Source organism: Quercus lobata, chromosome 8 (genome assembly GCF_001633185.2).
Source record: "Quercus lobata isolate SW786 chromosome 8, ValleyOak3.0 Primary Assembly, whole genome shotgun sequence".
In the NCBI taxonomy this organism is placed as follows: Eukaryota; Viridiplantae; Streptophyta; class Magnoliopsida; order Fagales; family Fagaceae; genus Quercus; species Quercus lobata.
The window spans coordinates 13,287,711-13,302,443 of record NC_044911.1 but is presented as its reverse complement, the minus strand read 5'-3'; the positions used below and the strand labels follow the sequence as shown (position 1 = coordinate 13,302,443).

The following is a 14,733-nucleotide window of genomic DNA, read 5'->3' as shown; positions in this document are numbered from 1 at the left end:
ATATCAGGCATAAAAACCCGGCTTGGAGATCCCAATTCCAAAAATCAATAGCATGATTCCTAAAAAGGGAGGTATTAACACAGGCAGAGGGCTACGTAAAATAACCAAAAAAAAAATAAAAATTGGTTCATTTTGTCACACTGCGAAATTTCTTCGAACCTTTTACTAACTGCAATTATCAAGTGATTCCAAATCAAATATAGAAAGAATTTCAGGCATTACTTAATGCCTTAAAAACTTTTGAAAAACCTCACCAACTAAGAACCTGAGCAAATAATAGAAATGTGAATAAGTTCATGACATATTAATTACTCAAACGAAAATCATTTTATTATTTAATTATTAATAATTAATTAGCATAAATTTTTTAAAGTCATGAAAAAAAAAAAAAAAAGAATCCTAGTGTTTCCTATATACTAGTCTCAAATTCGCTCGATGCACAAAAGTATATATATATTTTTTGTATGTGTATTTGAAAATGCAAAATTTAGCTACAATATTGATTATAGTTTAAAGTTACGACCTTAATATCTTTTTATTGAAGATGAATTTTGAAAATTCACCATTGGATTACATCTTTTTATATCCTCTATATATGCTTACAAAATTTCTAGGAAATTAAAGATTTATAACTATGTAATCAACAAATTGTTTAAATTGCAAACTTTTATAGTTTAAAATTATGCAACAAAAAATATATGATTGACATCAAATTTGACATTTTAATTAAGAGTGTAAACAACATTCACTTTAACGGTTAGATTTTCAAAATATATAATAATATTTATTTAATTGAGAACCAATTTTGTAACTAAACTTTGTTCTATTTGAAATTTGAGTTTTCTTTACAATGTAATTGTTAAAAATATTTCTTGGTAACAAATTATGTTTTTTCAATGAATTTGAAATCAGCAACATGATGATTTTGTATTAACCTTTAAATCTATTCTCAATTAACATTTTTATCCTTAATAAGATATTTTGCACACGTTTGTTACAAAAACACTTTAGAAATTAATAATGTTATTCAAATAGATAGAGGGAAGCCAAATGAGTAATTTTAGAGCCACTCTTCCAAGTTTCCCAATGCCTAAGTTCATTCCTATTTGTCCAAATCGCCCATGCTAGGTCATAAGTCACAACCAAGGCCAATTTGTCTCTATCCCAGTGATCAACCAAAATCACCTACCACAGCAAATCAAGGAACGATTAGAAGGTATTGGGGTGGATGTCAAGGTAGTTAATATAAGATATAAATGATTCTCAAAAAAAAAAAAAAAATATAAGATATAAATATATTATTTAGCCTAAAAAGTCTGAAGTTTAATGGGAATGAGTTTAACTGTATTACATTAAGTATTAACTATTCATTTTTCTCATTATTATTTAATGTGAGACTTTATTTACACATGTATACAAGTTCTTTCTCAAAAAAAAAAAAAAAAAAACACTTTACAAGTTAAAATTATTAAAGGTAACATTCTTTTAGATTTTGGGAATCTATTTAAAAAAAGTTTTTATGGGATAAGAAAAAAAAAACAATTAATGTTTTGATAGTTTTTTTCATTTTCCATAAAAGTTGTGTCAAAATTTTCCTAAAATAGATTGTTGATCAATCCTCTAAGGACACTCATTAGCATGACCTTTAGATTTTAAGGTTTTCTTTTTCTTTTTCATTTTTGGTCAAGAGATACAATTTTGATAAAATCAATGTTGTTTTAATAGGAAGAATTATGAGTGCCGAGTGAGTAACATAAGCTAGCTTATATACGAAACACCATTAGTCAGTTTTGCATTGAAGTAATTGTCCTTAAAAAGAAGTACTATTTTTGTTTTTTGTTTTTTTTTTTTTTTGATGAACTAGTACTATTTTTGTTTTATTAGATAAGGCATCAAGTGTTTGAATTTTATTGGAGAACGAAATGTACTATATCATAGGTAATGCAAATAAATTTTGTTCTTTAAAAAATGCAAATATGCAAGGAATTGCAAATTTGGTTTATTCATCAGGGATCGAGATCTCATGCAATACTACGGCTTTTGCACGTTGCAATAGTTTTGAAAGAGTTTAGATTGAAAGTTGGTTTTGTAACTTTGATTCTGAACCTTTGAATAAAGAGAGTTGAAAAACAGTTTTTTTTAAAAAGTATGGTAAAATACTATTTTGGTCTCTAAATTTTATCAAGTGTTTGTTTTAAATTCTTAAATTTTTTTCTTTAAATTACTGGAAATATTTTACATTTTGTCCTTAAAAAAAATATATATATATATATATATATTTTAATTCCTAAACTATTGAAAGCAAATCTTTTTTCGTCCCTATTTTTATCTTAAACTATTAAAAAATAAAATTGTTTCAAAAGTTTAGATATTAAAAAAAAATTAGTTTAAAAAAAAAAAAACTTTTGATGAAATTTAGAAACCAAAATAATATTTTAAAAAAGAGGTAAAATATTAGAAAAATATTACAAGAGAATATTGGCACCTTGTAAATACCCTAGTAGTATTGAGATCTCAACTATCCCAAGTTCCCAACACCCAAGGTTGTCAAAATTAGGATCCTACAAAGGATTGTGAGATAGTGGGATTGTGGATCGTAGGATTGGATTGTAGATCATAAGATCCTATATTATTTGAGAAAAAAAATACATTGGTATGTTAAATAATCATATTAATTATACATTCATTCATAAAGAACCAAAAATTTGAATCTATTTATTGCAGAATTAAATGCAAAAGAAATTTGCTTATTTATAAAGGGTCCTACTAACGAATGCCCTTAGGGCACTTGTTAATAATCAATTTCAGGAAAGTTTTGACATCACATTTATGAGAAATGAAAAAAACTGTCAAAACATTAATTTTTTTTTCCCATAAAAATTTTTTTTAACTGGATTCTTAACCAATGCCCTAAGGGCACCTGTTAGCATTTCCCATTTATAAAATTGATTATTATGCACATAGGCCAAGAAGCATATATATATATATATATATATATGATATATGAATGGCAGAGACACCTGAGTTTTCATTCTAATTTTTTTAATCTTCTATTAATTTTATTAAAATTAAGCATATACATGTTTTTTTTTTCCTTTTCTTTTCAAGTACATGATTGGCACTTAGGATCGTAAAATATGATCTTTCTATGTCCCATTTCAATCGAACTTGTGCTTTGAAATTAACAACCAAAACGATTTGTGGAACGAATTGAAAAATGAAGAGGTAAAGGAAAAGATGACTTCACGTTTTCTTAGAAACTTGATTTAGGTAAAAGAGGTAAGACAATAATTATCATTTATGAGCAGTTATTTTTTGAAACCATTATTTTAGGGGATTTGTTAGTGGATTAATGATATGGAAAATTCTGGACCATTTATTATAAATGAAAGGTTCAGATTAAAAGAACTCTACATGGTAGAGTACCCTAGAAATTCTAGAGGATCTCAATCCGTTATTTTGATGAATTGTTATTTTTAGTTTTTAAAATATAATGCATGACCAAATTTAAGTAAAAGTGTCCATGTTTTAATATTAGTAATGGGTTTATGTTGTAGTCCGTGATAAAACTAAGATTTGATACCCACAAAAAATAATAAACACATATTATGTATGCAAACATTCACATTACATAAATATAATACTTAAGACCAATTTGAACACAAAAGTGTGACTTATAAATATAAATTGGTATTTTAATATGAGAAAACCCAAAAAAGAGAAGATATTTATCATATTGTGTTTATTTGGAGAGTTTAATAAGTAAACGAATTAAATAAAAATATTGTGATAGAATTGCAGTCGAAAAGTTTAGGGATGAAAAAAATTAAAATTTTAAAGTTTTTGAATAAAAATAAACTTTTGATAAATTTAGAAATTAAAATAATATTTTACCAAAATAAATAAATAAATAAAAAGTAAAAATCCGAGAAGAATTCGAACTTTTAGATATCTAAGTGAGTTTCAAAACTTTTCAAATTATTAATATACCGTTGGCAACGTTGGATTATCACAACTCTCTTTTTCCATCTATCTTTCAAGTAATCACTCTCTCTTTCTTTGGTTTCTTGCTTCATTCCCTAATTTCAAATGGTACTTGAAAATTGAAGCACCCCAAACTAGCTATGCTCTTCTATGATAATCAGGCAACTTTGTACATAGCTGCCAATCCAATCTTCCATGAGAGGACCAAACATATTGAAGTAGATTGTCATCTGGTTCGAGACAAAATTCTGGAAGGAATGATTAAAACTTTTCATGTAAATTCAAATGCTCAAATAACTGATGTGTTTACCAAAGCTTTAGGCTTCAATTCCTTCACAAGATTAACACAGAGTTTGGGTTTACGAGACATCTTCATGCCAAAGCAATTGCAACAGGAGTTGCAAATTGAAACTAATTTTCAAGTCCATGATCTTCCAACTCAGGACTTGAGGGGGAGTATTGAACTTGAAGAAGAACAACACGGTGGAACGGGCAGAGTAAAGAAGAAAGAAGGAAAGATTAAAGGGGAGTCCACGTGTCAAAGAATCAAGAAGAAGCAAATAGAAGTGACAGATATCAGATAGTAATTGGGTGAATTAATAGTTAGTTAGTTAGTTAGTTTTGGAGGGAAAATTTGTTAGCCTCTGTTAGTCTCTGTTTCCGTGTATAAAAACATAGGTGATAATTATTTTGTATTCACTTTTTCATTTTCATCAATTAGAGAGTAAATTCAGTTTTCATTTTCTCTCTCTCTTTTACTCTGTTTCTAATATGGTGTTACCCTAAATCTCATCGGAGACAATTACCTTGTCTTTCCCATGGCCACTCTCCAAGTTCTATATTGCAGACAATACCAGAAATTACAGTGAACAATATATCTCATTCCTAGTCACAGATATTAGGAATTATCCATATTTATAAAATGGGGGTTTTGGTTCCTTCTAATGTCTTAAAAGAATTGTGACTGCATTATCTTTGTGGAAGCCAACAGGGCGTATGGATGTTGTAGACCTTGAACATGGCTTCTTCCTCATAAGGTTGTCATTGAAAGAGGATGTTGAGACTGTGTTGAAGAAAGGTCCTTGGTTCTTAGGAGACCACTTCCTATCGGTTAGACCATGGGAACCAGATTTCAAGCCTGAATTAGCCAAGGTGTCTTCTATTGCAGTTTGGATAAGACTCAGTGGGTTACCTATTGAATACTACAATGCTAAGGCTCTACAGCACATAGGGAAGGCTATTGGCAATGTATTAAGGATTGATACTTTCACGGCGACTGAATCTAGAGGTAAGTTTGCAAGGCTGTGTATCCAAGTTGATGTAGATAAACCGCTTATCACTACGGTGATGATAGGTAAACTCCAGCAAACTGTTACGTATGAGGGCATCCATAATTTATGTTTTGAGTGTGGAAGAATGGGCCATAAAAGAGAGGCTTGTCCGTATGTTATTAGGCCGGTGCCGCCGTGTGAGGCAGCGGGGAAGGAAGATGCAGGGGATACAGGGGCAAGCACACACATTGTGCATGATGCTGACAGTGCTGGAAAGAAATTGGGACCACAAGGAAAGGACGATGCCGTGCATGAGGGTTCGTATGGACCTTGGGTGGTCGTGGCACGTAGGAAGAAAGAGACAAAATTCCAGAGAGGTAGTGGGTCATTACCTGGCCACGGTCATGCCTTGGAGCAGAGAAGTAACGGTATTCTCCTAACTAATAGGAGAAATTGGATTGATGTTGAGAAGCCTGAGGATGCCAACGGGCTTAACAGGGAGGCTAAAAGGAAGCTGGCCCCTCTAAGGATTCTGGAGAAAGCCCATTTGGAGCAAGCCGTTCTTAGAATTGGGAAGGAAGCCCAAGATGAGTCGGCCCACAATGCAAATAAGAAAGTCAGTATTCCAAAAAATGATAAAGCCCGTAAAGCTGGTTCAGTCAAGGCTATGAAGATGGAGGCACGTTCAAGGGTTGGAAGCATGAGATTGGTCGGTGCTGTTGGGGAAGAAACCTCTAGGGATAGCTCGCCGACGCAGAGGACGAGCCAAGCTAGTGGCGTCGCCGTTGCAGTGGCGGACTTAAAGCAGATTGATATGGCGCATTTCAATACGCCGTCGCCTGGTGAGGATTTTCAGTTCGCTGTTGTCGATGAGACTGAGATGGGTTTGGTTCGAAGAGGTGGTGCCGGGGATAAGCTTGGTGTTAGGAGTGACTGTGAGGCGAGAAGGGCGGACTTGAGGCAGATTGGTATGGCACAACTCAATGCGCTGTCGCCTGATGGAGAGCTTCAGCTCGTTACCGTCAACAAGTCCGAGATGGGTCTGGTTCGAAGAGGCAGGTTTGGGAAAAATCAGGGTGATCGGAGTGGTTGTGAGGCGAGGAGTATGAACTGGGATCATGGGTTTGGACAAAGTGAAGTTCAAGGTTTGGACAGAGAGCTGACTGGCGGCAATGACGGCATGTTGGGCTGTCCTAGTGTTTGTACCGGCCTTGGAGAGGGTATTCAAGTAGCTCGATCTGATCATGACTCATTAAAGGATGAGAGTGGGGGTTGTATAGCACTTGGTGCGGACCTGATGGTGTTGGAAGGAAGATGTGATGATGGGTCATACCATTGAATTTTGTCTTGTCCCATCCTTATTTGTCATTATGAATAGCATTATTTGGAATTGTAGAGGTGCTTCAAAGCCCTCTTTTCAGAAGCGTGTTTGGGAGATGGTGCAGAAGTATAATCCGGCTATTTTGGTGGTAATGGAAACGCGTGTTGGGGTTAATAGAGCTAGGGAAATCACTGGGAGACTCCCTTTTGATGGAGTTGTTTGCTCTGATGCAGTTGGATTTGCTGGTGGAATATGGGTGCTATGGAATTCTGAAAGAGTTGACGTTGCCCATTTGGCCAGTACTGAACAAGAAATTCACTTTACGGTTAAGGTACGCAGTTCAAATGTTATTTGGCTTTTTTCTGCTGTGTATGCTAGTCCTAGGTGTGCTGAAAGACATATTTTATGGAATAATCTTATGAATGTAGCTGAGCTTCATAATATGCCTTGGGTTATAGTAGGGGATTTTAATGAACCTTTGGTTAATGATGACGAATTTGGTGGTAGAGCGGTTAGTGTGAACAGCTCTCTTTTGTCTAAGAAGTGTTTAGATAAATGTAGTATGATGGACATCGGCTTTGCGAGTCCTCGATATACTTGGACCAATAGAAGGGAAATTCAAGCCTTGATTCAGGAGAGAATAGACAGGTTCTTTGTGAACCCTCAGTGGTGTTTGCTTTATCCGGATGCTAAAATTACCCATCTTCCTAGATACCACTCTGATCACTGCCCTATTCTATTAGAGATGCAACCAAGTGTAAGTAGGGGGAAGAAGAGGCCGTTTAGATTTCAAACGTGCTGGTTGCTTGACCCTACGTTCCCTGCTATTGTTTCTCAAGCTTGGGGAGGTGCAGATAATCTTGGTGAGGCCGTTGAGAGCTTCACCAGGAATGTTGTGGATTGGAATAAAAATCAGTGTGGGAATATTTTTACAAGGAAGAAAATTTTGATGGCTAGAATCAATGGTATTCAGAAGGCTATTGCTTTTAAACCTTCTAGTTTTCTTCTCAAGCTAGAAGTGGATCTCCTTAGGGATCTTGATCTTGTTCTCAATCAAGAAGAGGAGTTATGGGCTTTGAAGTCTCGGGTTAATTGGTTGGTTCAAGGGGATCGTAATACAGCTTTCTTCCATGTCTCAACCTTGGTTAGGAGGAAAAGGAATCAAATCATGGCTATTAAGAATTTAGTGGGGGAATGGATCCTTGAGGAGAATGATATTAAAGAGTTTATTAGAAGCGACTTTAGTGGGATATACACAACATCTCATGAGGCTGTTTCAAGGGATGAGACTAGTTTTGTCCAGTGTCAGGCCAGCCTATCAGATGGGGAGAGGGAGAGCATCAATGAAGAGGTTACTGAAATAGAAATCAAGGCTGCCTTGTGGGCTTTAAAACCATTTAAAACCCCGGGTCCGGATGGTCTTCATGCGGGCTTCTTCCAAAAATTTTGGCCGGTTGTGAGGGACTCTATGATTGAGGAAGTTAAGCAGGTTTTTAAGAGTGGGAAAGTGTCTGAGCATCTGAATAAAACTCTTATTGCTTTGATTCCTAAGATCCAAGGTCCAGAGACTTTAGGTAATTACAGACCTATTAGCCTGTGTAATACGGTGTATAAAGTGGTGACCAAGATCATTGTGGCAAGGTTGAGACCTTTTTTGGATAAGATTATTTCTCCCCTTCAGACGGCTTTTGTCCCAGGTAGAAAGGGTATTGATAATGTCATCATTGCCCAAGAGATAATCCATTCCCTTGGGAAGAAGAAAGGGAAGACGGGGTACATGGCCTTAAAGATTGATTTGGAGAAGGCTTATGACAAGCTTGAGTGGGGTTTTATTCGGAGCATGCTTATTAGGATTAACGTTCCCACATAGCTCATAGATGTTATAATGAGTTGTGTGTCGACGGTCTCCACCTCCATTTTGGTTAATGGGGAAGTCTTGGATCCAATTCTTCCTTCTAGAGGGATAAGGCAGGGTGACCCCTTTTCCCCGTATCTATTCATCATTTGCATGGATTTCCTTAGTCAGTTAATAGAAGAGAAGTGCAATATGAAGACTTGGCATCCAGTTAAAGCCTCTCAAAGTGGTCCTGAATTCTCTCATCTCTTCTTTGCGGATGACCTCATCCTTTTTGCTAAGGCAGATTGGGTTAATTGTGCCGCCATTAGAGATGTTCTTGATGATTTTTGTGTGTTACCGGGGCAATCTGTGAGTGAAGCAAAGTCGAGGGTGTATTTCTCCCCAAGTGTAGACCGTGACACAAGGGAATCTTTTTGTGACATTCTGGGTTCTACTTCCACTCCTTTCTTGGGGAAGTATCTTGGCTTTCCTCTCAAGCATCCTGGATCTTCTTCTCAAGAGTACAGCTTCATCCTTGATAGAGCTAAACAAAAGCTTTCGGGTTGGAAGGCTAACATGCTTTCTATGGCGGGGCGGAATGTTCTCATTCAAGCCTCTTTAGCTGCTGTTCCTTCGTATGCCATGCAATGTAACTTGTTGCCTGGTAGAATTTTGAATGGATTAGATAGATTGAATCGAAATTTCCTGTGGGGTTCTTCTGAGGCTGCCAAGAAGATTCATTGGGTTGGTTGGGATAAGGTGATAAAGTCTAAGGAGGAAGGGGGGCTTGGGCTGCAATCTGCAAAGGGGAAGAATATAGCTCTCCTTTCTAAGCTTAATTGGAGGTTCCATACTGAGAAGGAGGCCCCTTGGGCTAGAGTTTTGAATATGAAGTATTGTAATCCGAGAAGAAGAGTTGCTACCAATGCTAATAGGCTTCCTTGTTCTCACATTTGGGCTGCAATGAAAAAAGGTATGGACACTTTCAATAAGGGTAGCAGATGGTTGGTTGGAAGGGATAGTGGGCTTAATGTGTGGCAAAACAATTGGACTAATGGAGGATCTCTTAAAGGCTTGATTCAGGGTCCTATCACGGGGGAGGCCAGTCAGCTAGAAGTGAAGGACTTTATGTTAGACACTGGTTGGGATTGGGGGAAGATTCCTTTTGATCTTCCTATTGTGGTTAGAAGGTTGATTCAAGCAACCCCAGTGACTTTGTTGAGTAGAGGTGTTGATAAGTTGGCTTGGTCGGGATCTCCTAAAGGCACCTTTGATTTGAAGAGTGCTTATAGGATTGCCATGGGGGATGAAGGGATAGATCTTTTCCCAGCTCGTTGGATTTGGAAAGTGAACACTCTTCCAAGGATTAGAACTTTTCTTTGGAAGTGTGCCCATAATAGCATTGGAGTTAAGGTTTGCCTTGAGAGGAGAGGTATTAGTCATGATACTACTTGCCCTTTATATCAGGAAGGAGTTGAAAGCATTTTACATGCCTTGAGAGATTGCCCTCTTTTAAGAGGCCTGTGGAACCAGTTGGGGATTTCACCTTCTAATCAAGCCTTTTGGAGTAGCAACCTTCAGGATTGGATGATGTTAAATAGTAAATTTAAGCACAGTTTAGGTGCTAACCACCCTCCTTGGAATGTTGTTTTTCCTTTTGCTGTGTGGAATGTCTGGAAGAGTAGAAACAATGCGGTCTTCAATGGTAAAAGTAGGAATCCGAAGCTTGATTTGGTGATTATAAAACAAGCAGTGGAATTTTTTCATTGTCTTTCCTCTCCAAGGCTAATGACTCGGAAAATTTTAAGGAGGATTAGGTGGGAGAAGCCGGTTCAAGGATGGTGGAAGTTTAACACAGATGGCTCTTGTTGTGGTAACACTGGTATGGCAGGTTGTGGAAGGGTGATTAGAGATGATGCAGGTAGGTGGATTATGGGTTTTAGTAGGAGTATTGGCATGACCAGCAGCTTTGCCGCTGAGCTATGGGGTTTAAGGGAGGGTCTTCTTTTATGCAGCAACCTTAACATTAATGCTCTTGAAGTTGAACTTGATGCCAATGCTATTGTGGATGCCTTGGATAATCCTTCTTATGTGAATAATGTCATATCGCCTTTGTTGGATGATTGCAAACTTTTGATTTCGCGCATTTCGCAGGTTTGTATCCATCATTGCTTCCGGCAGGCGAATAGGTGTGCGGATAGTCTTGTTAGATTAAGCTATTGTCTAGATGCTGATTTTGCTACTTTTGATAGTCCGCCTGTGGACCTTTTAGATGTTTTTGAGGATGACCTCAATGGGGTGTTTGTAATAGAATCTGTTCTGATTGTATTGTTGCTGCTTAGTTTTTAATGAAGCTTTTTTAACCAAAAAAAAAAAAAAAAAACTACTTCACCCATAATATTTTGCCCTTAATGTTTTTCCCATATTTCATTTGGCCCGTTCTATGAATGTCATCTTGTACTTTAAACATTTAAAAGTACTTCACAAAACAGTTAACAATCCTAATTAAAATAAAATCTAATTCAATTAATATTCTAATTCTAAACTTGCTTAAAATTGTGAATAAATTCACAATTATATGGGGTTACAATCACCTTTAAGTAAGAAACTTTTCAGAAGGCTATCCCCATAATGTTCTTTTATAGTCTTAAGTGATACAAATATCATGAGTTGAAGGTGTTGTTTCATCCTTATTGCATGTTCCTCATATGATTAGCAAGTTAAACAAGAATAAGCTATATATTACAATGATAGACATGCATTATAGAAACAACAACAATCAACTGTTCTAAAAATATATAGAACAAAATGAAGTAGATACAAATTATTTTTCTTTTTCTTTTTTCTTTTTAACTTTTCCAAATGAATTAAGAGTTGGATGATTTAAAATATTATATATCAATATAGTATTTTGAAAGACTTGTTAAAGTTTAGACCTCTTTTATTATCAAAAGGATGTAATCATTAGTAATCAACTTGAGAGTCAGGTAACTAATAATGTACTCAATATAAGCATAGGTTAATTGCCATGAGCATGCAATTTCACCACATGAAAAGTAATCAACACAACATATGGTTATGAAGTATGAAATTAATGGACACATTTAAAGGAAAAACCACTATAGGAAGTCCCTAGCCCTAAGAAATAATTTACTAATAGAATTGAAGCTTTACAATCTAAGACATACCCATGACTCTAAACTTTACTTTGTAGATAACTTATTAACTTAACCCCACAATCAGCTCTAAGTCGCTTAGTCTCTTATATTTTGAAATCCTTCCATGAACCACATTTGTAACTCCAAGGACCACCTTGAAGGTTTTGAATACTATAATGCCACAATAGGTTGATTTATTTTGTGGTTTCAAGCTTTGATCACAAGTATGAGAACATGCACTAATAAAAATAAGCTATTTTGTACTCACATGTTAACTAGGATGGAGGCTTGGATTTTCTCTCTAAATAGTTTGAGGTTTTTGCCTCTCGTGGCCTCCCAAAAGTCATGTTTATGTGGCTTTATAAAGTAGACTTATGTAGGGTTTAAAATAGATTACCAAAAACTGATACGATACATTTTGCTTAAAACAAGGCCCCTGATTCTTGATCGAACAAGAGTGAGTCAAAATTTGGTGCTACTTATATTCAACATTTCTATACCAAATTCGATTGGTCATAACTCACTTGTCTCAAATCTAAATTGGATCATATTTGTGTCAGTTTTGAAGCTCTAGATGTCTACTTTCCAATGAAATAAGTTTCACTCATAAATCTATTTTAGGGCAAAATATATGGGTGAAAGAACTCAACTGCTCATTTTGAGCGTATCAATTTTTTTTTTTTTTTGTTTTTGAGCAATTTCTTACCGGGACACAACCCACTTTTATTATGAATAGATTACATCAATAAACTTATAAAAAATTATATAAGCAAATGTGATAGAATGAGCCAACGCTAAGCCTAACAATATTTTCATTTTTAAAACTAATTCTATTTGATTAATTAAATAGAAGTTAATGAATCCTCCAGAATATAAATAAAGAAATAAATAAAAGAAAACTCAATTTCAAGGCATCAATTTAGATGTAAAATCAATAAGCTTGAATTGAGTAAAAGCCATAAAAAATCGTGAGATTTACTTTTACATCACATCATAGAAATTCTCAAAATAAGTTAATTTGTTGTATCTAGCCAAGTTTAAATGGAACAGAAATCCAAAATTTGGTTTTCTTTCCTAATGTCAACTTTTTTAGTCCATGGCTACGTGCACTTGAGTGAAACTAAGTTTTAGAATAAATTTAATTATGTGAAATTCATCAACGTATCATTTTTGTTAAATTCAAAACTAAGGTTCATCATAAAAAAATATAAAGGTACACTATGAAAATCATCAACATTTGATCAAAACATCATTTGCAACTCTAATATGATAACCCAAACACAAACTACTAAAATTCACATGCCAAAATTTATGATTTTTAAACCTCAATTTTCAATTTATTTTGTTCTACAACAAGAATGAAACAAATATATATATATATATATATATATATAAAGCTAGCAAATTCCTTTCTTATCCATTAGAACGAAATTTCTAAGAAACCAATTTTTTCATGGAAGATGGAGAGAAGGCATCCTGCTATTTTGATGAGTTCTTATTTTTAAGTTTTAAAATCGAAAGCATGACCAAATTTAAGTAAAAGTGTCAATGTTTCAATAATAGTAATGGGTTGTGTTGTAGTCACCCACAAAAAATAATAAACACATATTATGTATGCACGCATTCATGTTACATAAATATAAGGATAAAACTTAGATATAATATTTTAGTTGCTGTTTCTTAAGTTCCACTCTTAAAATTTAACCATGTAGCTACTTAACTAAAAAATACATTTCCATTTTATGAGAAAAAATTTATATGACAGAATCTTAAAAAGAGAATCTAAGTCTTACTCTAAATATAATTATTAAAGACCAATTTGAACACAAAAGTGTGACTTATAAATATAAATTGGTATTTTAATATTAGAAAACCCCAAAAAGAGAAGATATTTATCATATTGTGTTTATTTGGGGAGTTTAATAAGTAAACGAATTAAAATATATATATATTTTAAGAGAATTGGGAAAAAAAAAAATTTATAAATTTTTGAATAAAAATAAAGTTTTGATAATTTTAGAAATCAAAATAATATTTTACTAAAAAAATATAAAAATATTGCGGGAGAATAATTGTCACCGTGTAAATTTCCTAAACGCAACACTCCAAATCCGAGAAGAATTCGGATTTTCTGATTTCCGAGTGAGCTTCGGAATATAACTTCATATTAAATATGAAAGTTGGCAATGTTGGATTATCACAACTCTTTCTTTCTTTCAATCCAAGTAATCTCTCTCTTTCACTGGTTTCTCTCAAATGGCTACTTCTATTAACCTGAATCTCCTCGGTGATAACTACCCTGTCTTTCCCATGTCCACTGTTCAAGTTCTATATTCCGAGCGATACCAGAAATTACGTTATGACTCTTCAGTTCCACTTGAAGATTATGTGACTACTTTGCCCACGTCCCTCTTATTCCTGCAGATTCCACACCAATTTATCTTACACCCACCTTCTCACCACGCTTACCTTACTTCTGCACTCTCACACCTCAACCTGCCTCCTCAATTTCTCCACCAAATCATATCGTTGGCTCTCAACTTGGCCACCAACAATAGCCTTCTTGGGTCTTATTTCATTGTGGCTGGATTGGAGTACCTCCGTGTTGAACAAGCAAACGACGATGATGAGATTCTTCGTGCCGAATTCAGGGACATGGTGAATGCTGGGGTGGCACCGAGTGACGATATTGATGATTTACTTAACGATTTTATGAACTTGTTGAATGGTTTCGGTTGGGAGTCGGAATCAACTGAGGAAGGTGCATCAACAAGCGCAATTGACGAGTTGGTCAAAAACGGTGGCTTTGTTGCGAGCAGCAGTCAAGAAAGGCAAGGATTTGATGTGGGTTTTACTTGCAGTGTGTGTTTGGAGGAACCGCAAGCAGGGGATAAGCTCATACGTATGAACTGCTCTCATGTATATCACCAATCTTGTCTACTTCCATGGCTCCAGAGGCATAACGCCTGTCCTAATTGCCGTTGCAAACTCGATGAACAATGATGATTATCTTGCAATTTTTTTCCTTTTAGTATTAGAAATTCCTTTTAGTTGTATTCGGATTCTTTGGAATTAATGTAAAAATTTTTTTTCCCAAAGGAGGATTTGAAATTAAGAATTTTTAGATCTATTATTTGGATGCTCTCATTGATATCATATAAA

At 34.9% G+C, this 14,733-nt stretch overlaps 1 protein-coding gene across 1 annotated transcript; it reads left to right on the top strand.

The window, feature by feature from the left end:
* Positions 1-13,827: 13,827 nt before the first annotated feature.
* On the top strand, positions 13,828-14,574 carry LOC115956415 (E3 ubiquitin-protein ligase SDIR1-like). Its single transcript, XM_031074804.1, has one exon. It carries the CDS (start codon positions 13,828-13,830, stop codon positions 14,572-14,574), a length of 747 nt encoding a protein of 248 aa, XP_030930664.1.
* The last annotated feature ends 159 nt before the right edge of the window (positions 14,575-14,733 follow it).